A 17,605-nucleotide genomic window follows, 5' to 3' on the forward strand; every position below is an offset into this window, starting at 1 on the left:
GAATATCAACACAAAGTACCTCAAAAGGGTCGACATATAACAAATGACAGTGATAGGGGGAAATAAGAAGTATGGTGAAGATGCTGAAAATGACACCTCTGGTTCTTCACATTTAATGCCACAATTAAATTACTGCTGACTGATAGAAATCTCGAATTGGATGGATGGATCTTATAACCACCAATGCCTCTGAACAAATGCTGCCTTACCTTTATTCATGTCAATCAGTTGTTTCTTCTTCTGCTGACGCTCCAGTCTCTCACGTTCGGCTTTCTCTTTGGCCAGTTTGGCTCTCTTAATTTTCTCCTCCATCTCTCTTCTCTTGTTGTTTTCCTTCACTGCCTCCTGCATTAGGAATGTGGAACGCAGAGTTTTTTTCCATTAGATATGCACGGCAAATTGAAGAAACCTTGTTTGTATACAAACTTGGCTTGCGTTTTAGCAGCCTGGAGAAAAATTCATGTCACCTTTGAATGTGCCAGGTGTATAATGCTTTCTAACAAAAGGGAAAAAAATAACAACCCCAAAGGTAGACAACCCCCCCCCCAAAAAAACAGTCTCCTACTTCCTGATTGATTAAAATCATTCTCACACGTACAGACTACTACAGAACATACAAGTACTACAATTATCTTTAAGTCTATGTTAAAATATTAATAATTACACTTTCAGCAGGTGAACAAGCCCTATACTACATTGCTAAAGTTTCAAGTTTAAGAATAAACTATTGCAAATTAACTGAATATCAGTATTCATCTATGATGGCTTGCCCATGGAAGAGGTACAAATAATATGTGTGGGGGAGGGTATTTCCCCCCCCTCCCCCAGGCAATGTCATACATGCAGCCAACTGGGCATAGCCAATCCTTCACCTCCCTTCCTTGGGCCACCATTACAGGAGACAGAATTGAGTGGCCTTTCTGCATGGTTAACATAGGCCCCTTCTGCACAGGCCAATAAACATGGCTCTATGATGGTAAATATCCCATTTGGGGGGGGACTTCCCACATGTCCTGCCCCCAAAATGAGTGTGCCCCATGTTATTTCCCCCAAGCCATTTTTTTAAAAAATTGCTAAACAAGCGATCTTTAAAAAAAAAAATCCTGGGTTGGAGCTACTCCCGAGTGAACGGGCAGGTGGGAGATGCTTTATTTGCCTCCCTTCCACCGTGACTTCCATAGTCAGAGAGAAGCCACCCACCATTGCCTGGCCATAGCGGAGAATCCCATTTTCATTTTTTTTTAAAAAAAATGCAGCTTGCATCTGCATAGCTTCTCAGTTGCAGTCAGTCACATCATGGAACATAGGAAGGCTGCGGGGGTTCATTTGTGCATGACTGTGTAGCTATGGATGTGTGGGAAGGAATTTAAAAAGAGACATGTCTCCATGTAAAGAGGTGACAGCGACCCAGACTATTTCTGTGGGCTTTAATCGCTGCCTATACAGATGCATGTGAACGCGAAAACAGGAAAACGGGTTATTTTATCATGACTGCAACCCATTATACATTTGCTGTGCGGAAGGGGTCTGAAACTCAATAACCAAAAACCATGGCTTGTATCCAGAAGTTTAAAAAGTACCAATCCATATAAGAATTCTATAAAAAAAGAGATAACTGCAATTTTTAATATAACAGGAATATTGAAAGTTTTTCAAAATATGAGGTGCCCAATTAGCATTGGGCAAAAACGAAACAGAAATATTTGCTGTCCTTTCAGATAAAATGCTGTGATAACTGAATTTCTTTCCATTCATAATGTATTTAATTACCCAAACAAATTGAAAACACAGTTTTATTTTAGAGAAAAGGGCTTCATCATTTGGAAACCTAATTGGCAACCAGGACCAACTAATTGTCAACAACTTTCAAACACTTTTATGCCTGTCTCAGTCTCCCCACCCTCTCCACACAAATGTCGCATTGTAATATAACTTATGGAGTGTGCCAACTGTCAATTTGTTGCACAGTAACTTAATCTGAACACTATGGCTCATTCCGCACACGCAGAATAATGCACTTTCAAACTGCTTTCAATGCTCTTTGAAGCTGTACGGAACGGCAAAATCCACTTGCAAACAGCAGTGAAAGTGGTTTGAAAATGCATTATTTTGTGTGTGTGGAAGGGACCTATGATAATCAAGGAGGACAGAGAATGACCTACAGCCACCTGCCTTAAATGTTCGTCCACGTAGAAAAGCAACAGGCAGGAGAATCAGCTGAACCTGAATCAACCAAGAATACTGCATAAGACAGAACTGTCCACAAGGACATTTTAAGAAAGACAGGGGGGGCTGTAGTATAAGGAGCCCCAGTACTGCAGCTCAAGCTCTGTTCACGACCTGAGCTTGATCCCACAGGAAGTTGGTTTCAGGTAGCTGGTTCAAAGCTGACTTAGCCTTCCCTACTTCCAAGGCTAGTAAAATGAGTACCCAGTTTGCTGGGAATAAAGTATTAATGATTGGGGAAGGATGGTTCTTATAAAAATTATTTTCATGGTATGATTTTTCAAATGTTTCATAATATATCCTCATTTTTCCTTGACTGGGATTAAAACAAAGAAATAATCATCCTAACGGGATAACAGGGAGATTTAAATAAATTTCTCTTTCAGTTAACATACATGTGATAGTGTTAACAAATCTGACAAGTAATGTACACTGAAGCTGGTAAATAAGGCAGCAGGTATCTTTGATAGAACATTTCTGAAATGAGTAACCCATGGTAACACAGCAGGGTTCTAACTAGTAATTGTTACATGCTGAATACAAGTCTATAAATAAATAAAACAAACTTCTTGTCAAGTAAAAAACAACACACCCTTCCATACTACAGTTGGATAATTTACTACAAGGGAGGCTATTTGTTTTAGACAGACTGTTGATTTCTAGATTGCTTTATTGAAGGCTTAATGGATGGTCTTTAAAACAATGTGTTGTAATATGATGCAGCACTTCTTGTGGGACTTCTAAGAGCCACCCACACCACTGATATCATTCTCTGATAACAAGGCTAACCCTACTCAATTGAGACTTGGATTACTGCGCTACTTCCCCCTCTAAACTGTAATATGAGGAGTGATTCTAGCCTTAAAAACTATAGTTATTCTTCAGCTTTTAATTTTTTTTTACCCTAAGTAGGTATTAATAATTTATTCTCTCTCACACACATTAATGGACACACAGGTTGGGCATGGGGTATCCACTCTGTGTCCTAGGTATCAGACATAATATGACTTGCAAGCTCTCCAAAGTTCCCATTTTGCCCAATTTGGATTGTGACTGTGGTGTGCAGGGAGAAGAGTCAGTATATATTTGTGGGTTTCCCCAGTGGGCCGAATACCAAAGAATCTGGGAAGCGGGGGGGTGGGGGGGGGCTGAAGACTCTTCTCCACAGGTGCCACAGTCACAGTCTGAATCTGGTACTATTCCTGAGGGAACTGAGGGGAACCCACAAACTCATATGCCTGTTATTTATTTAGACTTTGATTTCTAGGTCGCCCTTCCCCTTAGTGGGTTCAGAGTGGCTTAAAACAATAAAATTAGCAAATTAAAATTTACAACAATACATAATAAAAGACGTCATAAAATCAATCCCTCACTAAAGTAAGGGAACTTAATGAAGCGGGGAGGACAAAAGGGAAAAGGGGAAAAGGGCAGGAAAGTCAAATAAGAGGGTTACAGAAAGGGAAGAGTAAAGAAGGAGGTGAAGGAGGGAAAGAGAAGCCAGCTGGGGTGGAATACTGTGTTTCCCGCAACTTCAGGCCTGGTGGAACAGCTCTGTCTTATACAGACTTCCACCCTGTGTTACACAGAACACATTGTGGAAAGCCTGGATCCAACCTGTGTTCTCTGTAATGTGTGAATCAGTTGCTTTGGGTGTCTCTCCTTACACTCAGCCTTCCTGAACTAGTTTAGTTTATTCTTCCACTAGGATTTTTCAAAAATTAACTGCAACTTTCAACTGAATACTGAAAATGGAGCAGGTAAATCAATTACAAGAAACAATCAATCCATATTCTAGCTCATATCCTCTCAATAATTGGCAGAGTGAATATTTAGAAGTACTCATACAAAGAAGCATATACCAGGCTGTTAGTTTAATCAGGTAATTCCACATTTAACGCACAATTAATACGGATCATTATTTACAGAGGTGTTGTTTCTGGAGACTAGACAATCAAGTCAGCGAAACATAATAATAAAAGGAGGGGGGAGAGAAACAAGGAAAACATTATAATTTGTAGCATCCAGAAACATGTTATAATAAAGTCAAGGAACAAATATGTCATATGGATGTAGACACAACTTGCTTACGATACTCATTAAGGAAATGTAGCCAATGCACCCAATGAGAGGTAGGCTGGTCAAGCGTCTGAACTCATTTGTCAATAAATACATCTTGAATTAGTTTCAGCAGTAGTCAGCATTGGAACGATTATCACCCTTTTTCATTAAGAGCTTATTCGTCTGACATTAATTGTTTGTCCATGCTGAAGTGAGAAGCTAGCAGGATGCACCTAGAATTCTGCTTTGTTAACAAGTGATGATTCAAAACTGTACCAATATGATTTCTACCTGACAGACTAATAAAATGGCACTCCTTCACGTGTTTTCAAATATTTCATGGCATCAAAGAGCTAAAACAAAACTGACCTTGCAATGCAGTAGGAAACAAAACATGAAGCCTTTATTCAATTCATAAATAGTGTGGATACACAACTCTCCTTGCGTGTGTTCACACGTGGGTAAGTAGGTAGAGGGGGTAAGCAACGAAGCCTTGACAAACTTTCTTTGGCTCTACACTCCAGAAATTTAGCAAGCAAACTCTTATTTCAGCAACCAGGGTTTCACATTTTACTGACCAAATTTTTCCATTCCAGGTTCCCCGATCCCAAACATACCCTTTGTGGGTGGATGAGGTTTCTCCCTTTTTCATGAGTGATAAGACTGACTGGATCTAACCTTTTGTACTGCCACTGATAACTGCTGAGAAATTCTTCAATAAAATCATTGTTGAAATACTAGATTCCATTATGAAACTTCTAGAGTTCATGGTGACAGGGGCATAGCTGAAAGAAATGGTGTCTGGGGTTCAACCTGGGTGCTGCCCACCTATTATGCCTCTGCCCTCACAACAGCACCCTGCCCCCGAACTCTCTGTGGAGTTCAGGGCAGGGGTGAAGTTGAATGCTAACTAGCAGGGCTGATCCCGCTCCCAAATGGTTGGGAGCGGAGGAAGACGGGCTTATGATGCCCCAAACTTCGTGTGGAGTTTGGAAAGGGTGCAGGCCCGTTTGATGCTGGCTTCAGCTCTCCTAGGTCCAGCCTGCAGTTTAAAGCTTGATCCAAGCCTTGCTGAGGCCAGGATCAAACTGAGCAAGTTGAGACAACTGTGCAAGGTGACAGGGCATCTGGGATTTTTTTTGAGCCCTGCCATTCGCACATAATCTTCAAGGGTAACTTCACATGCACCCCTTTCCAAGGAATGCTTGCACAATTCTGTCTCTTCTGCATGACTGAACTGGAAAATCTATCCATGTAGGAACACCTCCTTGTAGTGAAGCCTGGTTAGGAGACTCAATCACTGCAAGTACTTTTGATCCTTGCAAACCGCTGCAGAACAAGCAGCATAGTTGGCTGACATTTTAACAATTCAAGCTACTCTTACTCTGAGCTCTCAGAACTGATGTCAAGGCACTTTCTTTTTACCTCGCTACAACTATCCATCACAACGATCTTGTCATTTCACTTTTTTTTTGTACGAACCTTTCATTTCTTGTCATGAACACTTTCTGTCTTTGCAAATTTTCATCTTTCCAAACCGCTATAGGCTACTGCTATGTAGGAAAGCTCACTTTGAAGCAAAACGGAGCAGGGAGAGAAAATTCTGCAAGAAGGGTTGGCCATATCTGTTCATTTGTCAAAGAGGTTTTGGATTGTCTCAAACCACATAACTCAGAAAGGCTTATAGTTTTTTTTTTTTACTGCTGCTGCTGATCTGTCTATAGTAAGCCTGATATAACGGGGGCGGGGGGGGGGAGGGAAGACAGGCTGTCTCCTAAAAGAACGGAGAACAATAAAAATGAAAACTATGAACTAGGAAGTAAGACAATACAAATAATGTAAGCAATCTGACTGTTCAGATAAAATAAAACTTAGCACGCACATGTCAAACCATCTGCATCTCCTGCCTCCACACCTGTCTCTCAGAAGTGAGGCAATAGTAAATATAAATGTTAAGATGCCCTCAAGGACTTGGTCAATCTGTTCTGCAAGTCTGGGATTCCCCTTCCCCAATTAATTTGAAAGGTGTATGAGCTGAGCTTCTGCAATCTTGCTGGGAAAAAAAAGGCTTCAAAGACAAGCTTATAGGGGTTGAAGCAGGGTTTAGAATGTGCATATACACTCAACAAAAATGCTAACCTTTTCCTTAAAAAGAAATCCAGATACTGTATATACTCATGTATAAGCTGACCCACATATAAGTCGAGGCACCTAATTTTACCACAAAAAACTGGGAAAACCTATTGACTCCCATATAAGTCGAGGGTGGGAAATGCAGCAGCTACTGGTAAATTTCAAAAATAAAGATGGATACCAATAAAATTACATTAATTGAGGCATCAGTAGGTTAAATGTTTTTGAATATTTATTTCAAAGAAAAACAGTAAACTAGCTCTGTAAGTGGAAAAGAGGGTCAACAAGAACAATATGGTATCAACAATAACTTTAAAAGTACAAAACCCTTAGTTTTTTGTAAGGAAGGGTTTGAAACAATGGATCTTACAATAAAAACTGGAATGAACATGCCTGTTCACTGGGACTCAAAACCACCCTGCTTTTTAAAAGAATAGTTCATTATTTGTAGTGTACATATTTTTTAAAATTGTACATGGCAGTTTTTCCTGCAGCATTTCACTAAAAGCAAAATTGATTAAAGCATAGAAAATCTTTGGATAAACTTTCAGCTTTAAGTCACAAAGAGATACAACATGGGAAAATAATTTAAAAGCAGTTGTTAGGATACCTTTTTCAAGTATAAAATACACATGAAATAATAGAACACTGAAGTAGGCTACAACTGTATACAACCGTGTAGGTATGAAGAGGGATTAAAATGATTGAAAAGGAAACATGTTAGGGCTGGGGTGGACTGGAAGGAGGGAAACATTTGATGTCCAATGGAAATGACATTCTTATGAGGAAAGCAACAAGTACAGAGTACTATCTGCCAAAGTATTAGAAAGTTATTGAAATCAAAGGTACAAAAAAGCCACAAAAAAGTATTAAGGAGATCATGACAGAGGCTAGAAACAGAAACAAACACACGTAAGTATAAACTGGCTGAAATCTCCCAGCTTAGCTGAAGAATAGAGTGTTTCTTTAGACTGGGAAATGGGCAAATTATCTGTTACTGAAGGAGCCAGTTGAACAACAAATTCTGGTACTCCTCCCATGTTCCGATTAAGTTCACAGAGGTAGATCTCTTGCACGCAGCAGAGCTGTCTTAAAGCTTAGTTTCCCCAAGAAGGAAATCAAAAATTAATGAGTTTCTCACATGCAATACGTCTTGAGGTTTGACAAACAGATCTTTACACACCAACGTAGTTGCAAAGAGAATCTCGGAAGTAAATTATTAAAAATAAGAAGAAAGAGGTTGACTGTAATGTGCAAATTTCCTAGGATATTAAAGATGCAGTTGGTTACAAAGCGGTCATGCACTGATAATGACGACTGGATGAGATCCCAAAGGCCTTCCTTTAAATTTGCCTAACTACAGGGAGTGGCGGGGAGTAACCTGAAGTTGTGGGGGGGGGAAATATATATTTTCCGTTCCACCCCATTAGTAGGATGAGCTGTTGATTAACAGGAAGTTAATGTGCAACATACAGCAGAGCACGGATTTAAAATTTCTAACAAGTTTTTTCCACCTTCTTTGACAAGAGAGAGAAAAAAGAGCAACTCTTTTTTGCTCTCACTTTGTGTAACAGAATATTGAATGGAGTGCAGGACATATTGGACTGATTGACAAATTAAAATAATGTATTGTTCCGATGACAAGTAAGAGACAAACAAAATAAAAACAACAAAACCTCACAACCTGGTATCCAAAGCAGAAGGAAGTATGCTTTTAAGTAGGTGGGTGTGAAATAAGTGAAAGACAGTGCTTGTGCTTCATGGTGAAGGGGGGGGGGCAGCTTTGTGGCTTGTGCAGACACATCATGTTTGACATGGAACTTCTGAGAGATGTCATGAAGGATTACAATTCCTGGCAAGCCAAGCTATTGTGGGGGCAATGAGCTTCGCCAACTGACTTATCAGCATTATAGAAGTAACAATCTGGCAGAGTGATGTGGCAGAGGTCTCCAATCCATGAGCTAAATACAGGCTTAAAAAAAAGAATAAATACATATAATAAATAAATAAATTTATTGTTTTAGTTGTCAGCCATAATAAAATATAGAGATAATGCAGATTAAAATAAATAAGGGGTTAGCCATCCTATATATTCTAAAATTGATAAAAAACACAATAATTACAAAATTAACTAGTTAATACGAATATATACCTAATCTTTCTTTCTAATATTAACTGACAAGAAAATAAAAGAGGTGATAAGAAAAGTAGCAAAAAAAAAGACAGACAGCAAAAATTGAATTTGGTCCTTGTCCGAGCCCAGGTGGTTTGGGAACACTAAGCTCAACCTAGAAAGGACATCAACATATAGTGAACAATAAAACAGGTAGTGTACGAGATCCTCAACCTAATTAGTTCCACATGGGCACTCACGAGAACCTGGCAGGGTCTTACTGAACCTGCCCTGCAGATATTCAGGGGAAACCTAGCACTAGTAAAGGACTTCCTTATAATAGAATTAACCAGATCCATCAGGTATCTAGCACAGGATCTAGAACAGGATCTTAATTCTAGGATACCACAAAGAATATTTAGATTGTTGGATCAAAGTTATGTCATGTTCCATATCCTTCTCATAAACTTGTGCTCAGATTTTGCTGACATTCCAAGATTTTATTTCTTCTAATGGAGGCAGGTCATACCGGTACTACTGTGAAATGGGAGCCCTAAAGACAGTCCAATAGCTCCCAGCCTTATAGAACTGATAACACAGTTAGATAAGTTGACCAACTTTATATAATATTTCAACAATCTAAGATTCAAAGTAATTGAAGATAGCCCCACTTCAGTTCTTAAATGGGCAAAAGGGATACCCCGAGACAGTCCTAATTTTTTTCCTGATGAAATTTTTTTGAATAACTTCCAACTTATCAAGTGATTTCCTGTTCCAGCCCCAATTTTTTGCAGAGGGATGACTTTCCCCTGAAATGCTTTGAGCACTGGAGCTATAAGCTGGTTACTTTTAGAGTTAATAATAATAGTAATAGCACCCATTGTTTGGAATGTGGAATAAATGTTAGCCTTTGAATGGACCTGCTAAGACAGAGAAACTTAAAAAGTTGTTATATCTTCAAAGTTCACACCCTTCTTCTCCAAGTCATATAGCAGAACAGAACATGCGTTCCCAAGCTTTTTGAGCCTACAGGCTGAAAAAAAGGTGGTGAGCAACATCTTAAAATGGCTGCCACCAGAAGTGGAGTCAATCCAAAAGAATGGCTGCTGCCGGAAGTGGATCAATATCTCCCGCCTTGCTTTATGAAAAAAAAAAGATTGCAGAACAGGAATAAACACGAAGAAAGGGAAATCTTGGATGGGGAAGGGATAAAGACTTTGGATATTATTAACAAGAAACCAAGAAAAGCCAGAGGGTAGAATGAATCATACATTGATTAAAGAGAGACTTGGGTGCTATAACAGTATTCTATGGCAATATTGTAAGCCAAACAAAACCCTTTCATTTCAATGAGGGAAATCACAAACAATCCCTGCCTTTCAGTGGTCTTACCCACTTCCTGAAAAGCTTGCTTGGCTTCAGAAAAGTACTGGTGGACACCATGGCACCCATGGGTGTCATGCCAGAGAACTCTAGACTTCATTATTAACTCAAAAGGTGCCCAAGCAGAGTTCAAAAATATCTCAATCTGAAAAAAAACTATCACCATCTCAATACCCAATACTCATTGCAAACAATGTCATGAGTTAAATATATGTACCAACGACAGATAAAACATTATAAGTGCAGAATCAGACACAGGAATTTAGCTGTTTCTGTGTCAACATTTTGAAGGAATGGAACTTACAGCTAGTATAGGTTGCTGTTAACAAGTACTGTTTATTTAAAAGACCTGCAGCTTTAAATACTTTACAAGGAATACATGAGAAGTTTTGCCTGGTAGCATATATCAGTTCAGCAAGTTGTTGCCAAAATTCAAAACAAAATCACCCCTAATGTTCCATATGAGTCTGTTTAGGACATAAAATGGAAACCAGAGTAATTACTCTAATCCTCATGTGATGTGAAAACGAAACTTTTCTGGAGTGAAAGTTAAAGAGTCCCAAGAGAAAAGGGAACAGAAAATGCAATATTGATGTAAATTAATTACAACAATTTTTTTTTCAAAGCACCAGTGAATAATCAGGACACCAATGTTATTCATAAATCACATCTGAGGCATGTCTGGTATTTATAATTATTTGTTTTTAAATGATTCCAAAACTGATTTTCTCAAGAATGGAGACAATACCAGTTTTCACCATATGGCGCCCACTGGGAGAGAAGACATCACATTAAAATATTTGCAAAATGTTATCATATGGTGGCTTGGCCGCATTGAATGTGAATGCAACTATGAAGATTTGGGTGTTGACTATAATAGTACAACTTTTAGAAATTTCTACTCAGGCTCTTCTGCTGAAACTAATGGAAATGGTGCAGGTTAGTTACCCAACGCCCATTAATCCCAATGGAACCCCATACACATGAAATTCCTCTCTGTCCTGCAGCGTAATCTAGAGCTTTTAGGTAGGCAGGGACGGTGCTGCTTCAGTGCCACTTCACCTGTCTTTCCTACAATGCAGGAAGCCCGAAAAAGTTTTTTTTAAAAACTCCACTAAAGTTCCCCTTAGGGGAGAATAGAGATATGCCATGAAAATCATGGCATATCTCTGCCAGCTATTCCACCAGTGTACAGGGGCTGACTGGGTTCTGGAGGCTAAGGCTGGCCCTACCCTTGGAACCCTCCCAGAACACCCCCACTACATTGATGCTGCTGGGGTGAGCGTGGGAGCACCGATGCAAGGGCAGGTGCTGTGCCCAGCCATCACAGGGCACCATAGAAGCCAGGTGCCAGCGGATTTGCCCCTTTGCCAGGATGCCTTGGGAAGGGCATTTCCACCAGTGTAAGCCCACATCACCTCCAGAGGGGGATTCACTCCTGCCCCAATTGGGCTACCCAACCAATTTTGTATTGCTTTAAGAAATGCTGAAATATTAATCAGTTTAACTGCATTTGTGTATCAAATTGAACAGAATAATGAACTCCTAACCTCAAAGGAAAAAAAAAAGTTGACAACTGCAGCATTTCACATTCATGTGACAGTCTTTGAACAATCGGAGATGGCAAGCAGACTGAAGTCTTGTATTGTCTATTGTAAGTGCTCTTCATGAAGTTCTGGTATTCCTGACCAACCCAAACCCTTCTGGTTTTTTTGTGGCTAGCCAAATTAGTGTGGAATACCAGGAATCCCTTGCCAATATGAATGGATTCCTATCATACAACAACACAACTAATTCACTACACCAGCAGCAGTTCACTGAGTCTAATGACCTGTAAATTCCTGGGGGACATTACCTAATCTACAATACAATTGTGCCCTTTTTGTTATTTTTTAAAAATGTGAAAATACTACTTTCATACCTGTAAAAGGTGTATCACACTATGCTAATAGACGGATCATGCTGTCTTCCATGCCCACTTATCCTTTGGATGTTATTCATGTCAATTTAAAAGATGCTGCTATCCTTCAGAATCTTTTGTTGAGGACCGTCACTGAAAATTTTCTTAACACTGACTTCGACAACCAAGGCAAGCTTTACTAACAAGGGATTTGGGAAGCTTAAAAATACATTGGATTATTGGCTTTGTTGTGTTTTCGCCCCCACAAAGGAAATGTTTCTGATTTGATATTTCCAATGGGACACATTGATTAACCGAGTTTCACACCTTTAATCATTCTATTTTTGTCTTTGCCATCAATGCCTATCTTTCCTAGATTGGTAAACTTCATATCGAGTCACCTTCCTGCACATTTCAACCCTTTTGTTAGCAAAAACAAGCAAAAAAACCCCACATAGAATGGGTTAGACCAATCTCTAAGAAAGACTGACTATATAACTTAATGTGTTCATGCGTCAATCAAAACTGCCTGGCACTGCCTTAAAGTTAGCAGTCTATCTGAAATAAGTATCAGTATGAAAATGTCCCAAGCCAGAAAGATGGAAACACAAAAGCAAATGGATTCACAACGCTGTACACTCAAGCCACAAATGTAGACACACAGAGCTTAATGGGTGAACATCTGTGTTATTCTGCTTTGCCTTAAATATTCCCCTTCTATGTTTGTTCAATAAATGTCTCCTTGCTTATTAAAGGCTTTGTGTGGGAAGCAAGGAATAGTTCTCTTCTCTTTCATAAAGCCAACAACACCTACAGACCAGAGATGTCAGTAAAAAAATGAGGAAACTTGATTAGCACGGTTTCCCAACCATATGGCATACCCATGAGGAATTGGTATTTCAAAAAATACTTATATTAAAAGATCTCTCTCTGTCCCTGGTTATACAGCCATCTCCAATTTATACTCCTTCTCAAGATCATTTTGTTTAGCAAAACATTTCCAGAACACAGCTAAGCTCGCTTTGATAATCTTCTGCCACTGCCTATTCTTTATTTTTCCTTTGCTTACTTTCACTACACAGGGCAGTCCTTCCACACTGACTTATAAGCCTCTGTACTTTCAAATACAAATACAATACCTTTAATGGCATATAAGCCTCTGTACTTGACCAACTCTGAACGCCCTGTGTGTTGCAGAAGGATACTATAGGCATGAGCTAAGGTATACAATCAGACAATTCTGTATGGTACATAGTGCCTATTTAACTATGGTTGCCGAATACTGATACTATAGTTGTTATTGCAGCATTTCAAAAGCGAAGAGACCAGTCCCTTGGAAAGCCTGTGAGAATCATCTGAAGCAGCATGGAGATTAGAATAAAAGAACTGGGGGACCTGAAAGGGCTCATGGGGGGTTTATCCTCCCCACTATTTCTTCTTGCCCTTCCCTCCCTGAAAGCCATTATAGCTTCTCTCCTTTTTCTGCTTCCTTCCCATCACAAGCCAACCACTCCGTCCCATATCCAGCTTTTCCTCCATGTCTCTACCTGGCTGCCCTTCCCTAGGAAACACTGGTCAAGTTGCATAGGGACTGTTGCTGGATCCATTGCATGGTGGGAAATCTACAAAGGTTTGTGGGGGTACAATTCCCCCTGAATCTTCCTCTTCACACTATGTCCTCTTTCCCCCCTCTTGACACTTTCATATCCTTAACTTCTCTGCTGCCCTCTCTCTTTCCTACACAGGAACTGACCAACTTTTTAAAAATCAATGTATCAGTATTTTGTGATGCTGCATTACAATTCAAGCGATCATTCTGGACTTAGATTTTTTAAAAATCATTAAAAAGTTACTATTCCATTCTTCTATATCACAACCAGCCCGACTTCGTCCCTACGCAATAATTGTAAAGCGAATCCTCCATATGTTGACTGACTTGAGGTCAATGGCTGTTGACATAAAACAGCAGCTCAGTTTTAGAACACGTTTCATAGAAACACATCTGTCTGCCTTGCCAATGGATAAGCTAGCTATTTCTGCTTAAATGTTTACTATTGAACTTAAATGTTTACTACTGAACTCTTGGGTGCAAAGTGACTTTTTTTTTCTTTATCAGATTCTAACGAACCCCAGGATGACAAGTCTGGTCAACAAAAACAGAAATAACAATACGAAATTATCTGATTGGATGTGTCTCTGTCTCTCTCACACACACAATAGGGAAAGATGAAAGCCAAGTCACGGCAGAACAAAAAGACTAACTTCTCATATTACTGATTGGAAAGAAAGCCCTACTAGAGTAAATTTGGATATATGGACAGCCCTAATACATCTGCTGAAGATCTGAAGATCATGGTATTTCTGTGATCACTAGACACAGGCCTATCAGACCAAGTAGGAGGACAAACATATGTCCCACTGTGTGGGGTGTGCAGCCTCCTCTTTCACCCACTCAGAGTTTTCCACTTTTAAAAGCTGTTCTTAGGCCTCAGAATGGGTTACAGAAGAATACTCAGTGGCTGTGAGGTTACCCAGTGCTGCATGCAACTTCACAGCTGGCTTCCTCCTCAGCCGTAGCCACTGTGTCCTCTTTAAAGTCATTGTCCACGCTCTCTTCCTTCAGCCTAGCTCCCAATGTCTTTCTCTGGCCCTCCTTCCCAACAGCTGATTGGCCTCTTCTAATGGCATTTCCTGTACTTCCTTGCCTCCTTGCTCTACCCCTTTGTGCAACACCTCCTTGTTCTAGCTGGGCATCCTTTGTCCCAATGGCTTTTCCAATTTCAGCTCTTTCAGCAAGGGTGAGGCTGGGCTCTGTTTCATACTAGGTGGGCCTGTCCCTATTGAACAAAGCTCAGCTGCCTGAGGACCAAGCTCTTAGACTGGTGCCGCCTGCCTCGCTGATGGCTCCCAAAGCCTGACTGAGGTGTTCGACAAAACACCTTTTGATTTCATTGCTTCTGGCCAGCGAGGAACATGTTCACACCCACCAACCCACTTATATCTTTGGAGGCAACTACTGTACAATGCAGTACAATCTATATATCAGTGTTGGCGAACCTATGGCATGGGTGCCAGAGGTGGCACTCAGAGCCCTCTCTGTGGGCACTCATGCACAGAGTTCATCATGGGAGGTGTGTGGAAAACCACCCCCCCCCCACACACACACACATCTAGGCTGGCCTGGACACGATCCTTTACCTGGGAGTAAGCTCGGTTCCTGGCAATGGGGCTTGCTTCTAGTAAACCCTCCTAGGATTGTGATTCACCCATTTGAAGCGTTGCACGGTTGCTTCACCAAGCTTACTCCCGAGTAACGCGTGCCTTGGAGCCAACCGTTTTTTCTAAACTAAAACCTCAGTATTCAGGTTAAATTGCTGTGTTGGCACTTTGCGATAAATAAGTGGGTTGCAATTTGGTGCTGGACAGATCACCCCCAAATTTTCACATGACGTTCCTCCCTGTTGCGGGCAGATAATCGGACCTTCAAATCGCCTAAAGTCCATAAAGTCCATAAAGTCCATAAAACGTCTTTTTCCTGGTGCACCAGGCCATGGAGCTGGCTGTATTTGACTGTCACCCTTAGAACGTTCGTGCAGCATGTCTGTGGCCTGAGGGGTTGGTATGCCCTTAGGGCTTGGACAGATTTATGGAGGAGAAGTCAATTTATGGCTACCAATCTTGATCCTCTTTGATCTGAGATTGCAAATGCCTTAACAGTCCAGGTGCTCGGGAGCAACAGCCGCAGAAGGCCATTGCTTTCACATCCTACATGTGAACTCCCAAAGGCACCTGGTGGGCCACTGCGAGTAGCAGAGAGCTGGACTAGATGGACTCTGGTCTGATCCAGCTGGCTTGTTCTTATGTTCTTATGTTCTTAATGTTCGCGCAGATGGCCAGAGTTGAGCAGTGAAAACAGTAAATAGGTAATACTGTTAGGTAATACAAGTGGAAATGAAACACATACACACTTTGCCGTGTGAGACGTCAGGTGGGGTTCTCCCACCTCACACGCAGGTAACTTTCACTCTCTGTGCCTCACCCACTACTACCACACAACACACATACTCTCATATACATCCAGCTCATCCTCACACACCACACTCTGCCCTCCCTCACATCCAACCACCACTTCCCCACTTCCTCACCCATATTCGCCACAGCTCTCTTTTACTAAAAGCGAGCTGGAGTTTGCCTTTTTCTTCCAAGAAAATCCGCAGGGTAGGGGCAAACCAACACTACCGGCTCCGCTTCTTTTGAACATGGCCCTTTAAGAACCCAGGGAGCTGGCCTCGATCTGAGCGCCTCACCACCCTGCCTCTGCTGCCTGACTGGGATAGCCTGCTTGCCCCAATTCTGCCTTACCCAAGCCAGGTCTGTGTGTGTCAACCAGCCTCATGCGGGATTCGCAATCTGGACAGTTCCGCTGTGGAATGGAAAGGGTTACCTTATACAAAAAAAGAAGACAGCACCATATAACGATGTGCATTGAAAAGGGAAAAAGGGATCCCATTTGACCACCCCAAAAGGCTATGCTGGGGATCATTGGACCTGCATGGACATCTGTGTGGGTTGTGGACTGTGATGAGAAGGACAATTGCCACAGCAACCCGTGGCCGGGCCCACTAGTAATACATATAATATATTTTTGTCTGTCCTTTTTGTATAGGGTCTCACAAATATAAGCTATATTTTTGTCTGTCCTTTTTTGTATAGGGTCTCACAGTTAATTTCTGGTTTTCAGTTTGCTTATGCCTGTTGTATTTTTTTCTGGGTGCCTTAAGGAGTGCTCACAAACCACAAAGAGTTTGTTAAGAAAAAAATGAATGCAAAACAGATCAGGAATGCTCTGAGATGTATTTGATTTAGTGCAGTGGCATAAATGAAACCATTCTCTGAAGAACAGGATCCATTTTCAATGTATGTCTCCCCACCTGAGCCTGACTCAAGACACTGGCCCGGGGTAACAAAATCTGTGCAGGAAACATAATTAGCTGTTTGGTGCTTAGATGAGAAATGGATAAGAAAAACAACAATTTGAAGACAGGACTGCAAAGCAAAAAGAAGAAGAAAAGCAAGAAAACAAACAAGTCATGTTCAGAGAGGAGTGTGCCCTTTTCTAAAGAAGCCAGTCTGTCTGTCCTGAAAAAAAAGAAGCCAGTTTGATGGTAATCAATACTTGTAGTAGCTCACAAAGCAACCGAAAAAGGTCAAAGCCTCTACCATCTGCACAGCTTTCTTTCCAACGTCCTTTTTTCTTGATGCTACCAGATAATGTGATAATAACATATTTATAGAGATCATTTTGCTGGAAAATCGTATGTGAAGAGGACCTGCAAGACCCAAAGAGCTTTTTCTCGTTTTGAAGTCACCGTTAATGCTTTGATCGAAAGAACAGAAGTTAGCTTTTTTCTTCTAACATTGATTGTTCAGGATATATTGTTAAAAGCAACAAACTGTACGCTCTTTCATTCATCATAATAACTTTTGAAAACCTAGAACATTCCATTGGAAAGCAAGTCATATTTTTTGACGCACATTATTTTTAGCCAAGCGGGTGGCTGCTGCATACAGAGAATTATCTGTTTAGCTAAATTTTTACCTGTTCTAAAATCCCATACTTCATTAAAACTAACATTAAAACTAAGACCTAGTAGGGCTTTCTTATTTGTGAAATATGCATTAGGTGTGTGTGTGTACGTGTGTGTGGAAACAGAAAAGAGAAGTAAAACAGGCCTTTCTTCGAAACCTTGTTATCAAACCTTGCCGAAAATAGCAAGTGACAGAGATGAGCT

General features: G+C 40.6%; 1 protein-coding gene across 5 annotated transcripts in view; it reads right to left on the reverse strand.

The window, feature by feature from the left end:
* The window catches only part of DIAPH2 (diaphanous related formin 2), a 413,545-nt gene that overhangs the window by 138,484 nt on the left and 257,456 nt on the right, over positions 1 to 17,605 (reverse strand). For all 5 annotated transcript variants that reach the window (XM_048514791.1, XM_048514790.1, XM_048514789.1 and 2 more), the window contains one exon: positions 210 to 345. In XM_048514791.1, coding sequence (XP_048370748.1) covers positions 210 to 345 — 136 coding nt within the window. The remainder of the gene's footprint in view (positions 1 to 209; positions 346 to 17,605) is intronic.

Source organism: Sphaerodactylus townsendi, linkage group LG13, assembly GCF_021028975.2.
Source record: "Sphaerodactylus townsendi isolate TG3544 linkage group LG13, MPM_Stown_v2.3, whole genome shotgun sequence".
In the NCBI taxonomy this organism is placed as follows: Eukaryota; Metazoa; Chordata; class Lepidosauria; order Squamata; family Sphaerodactylidae; genus Sphaerodactylus; species Sphaerodactylus townsendi.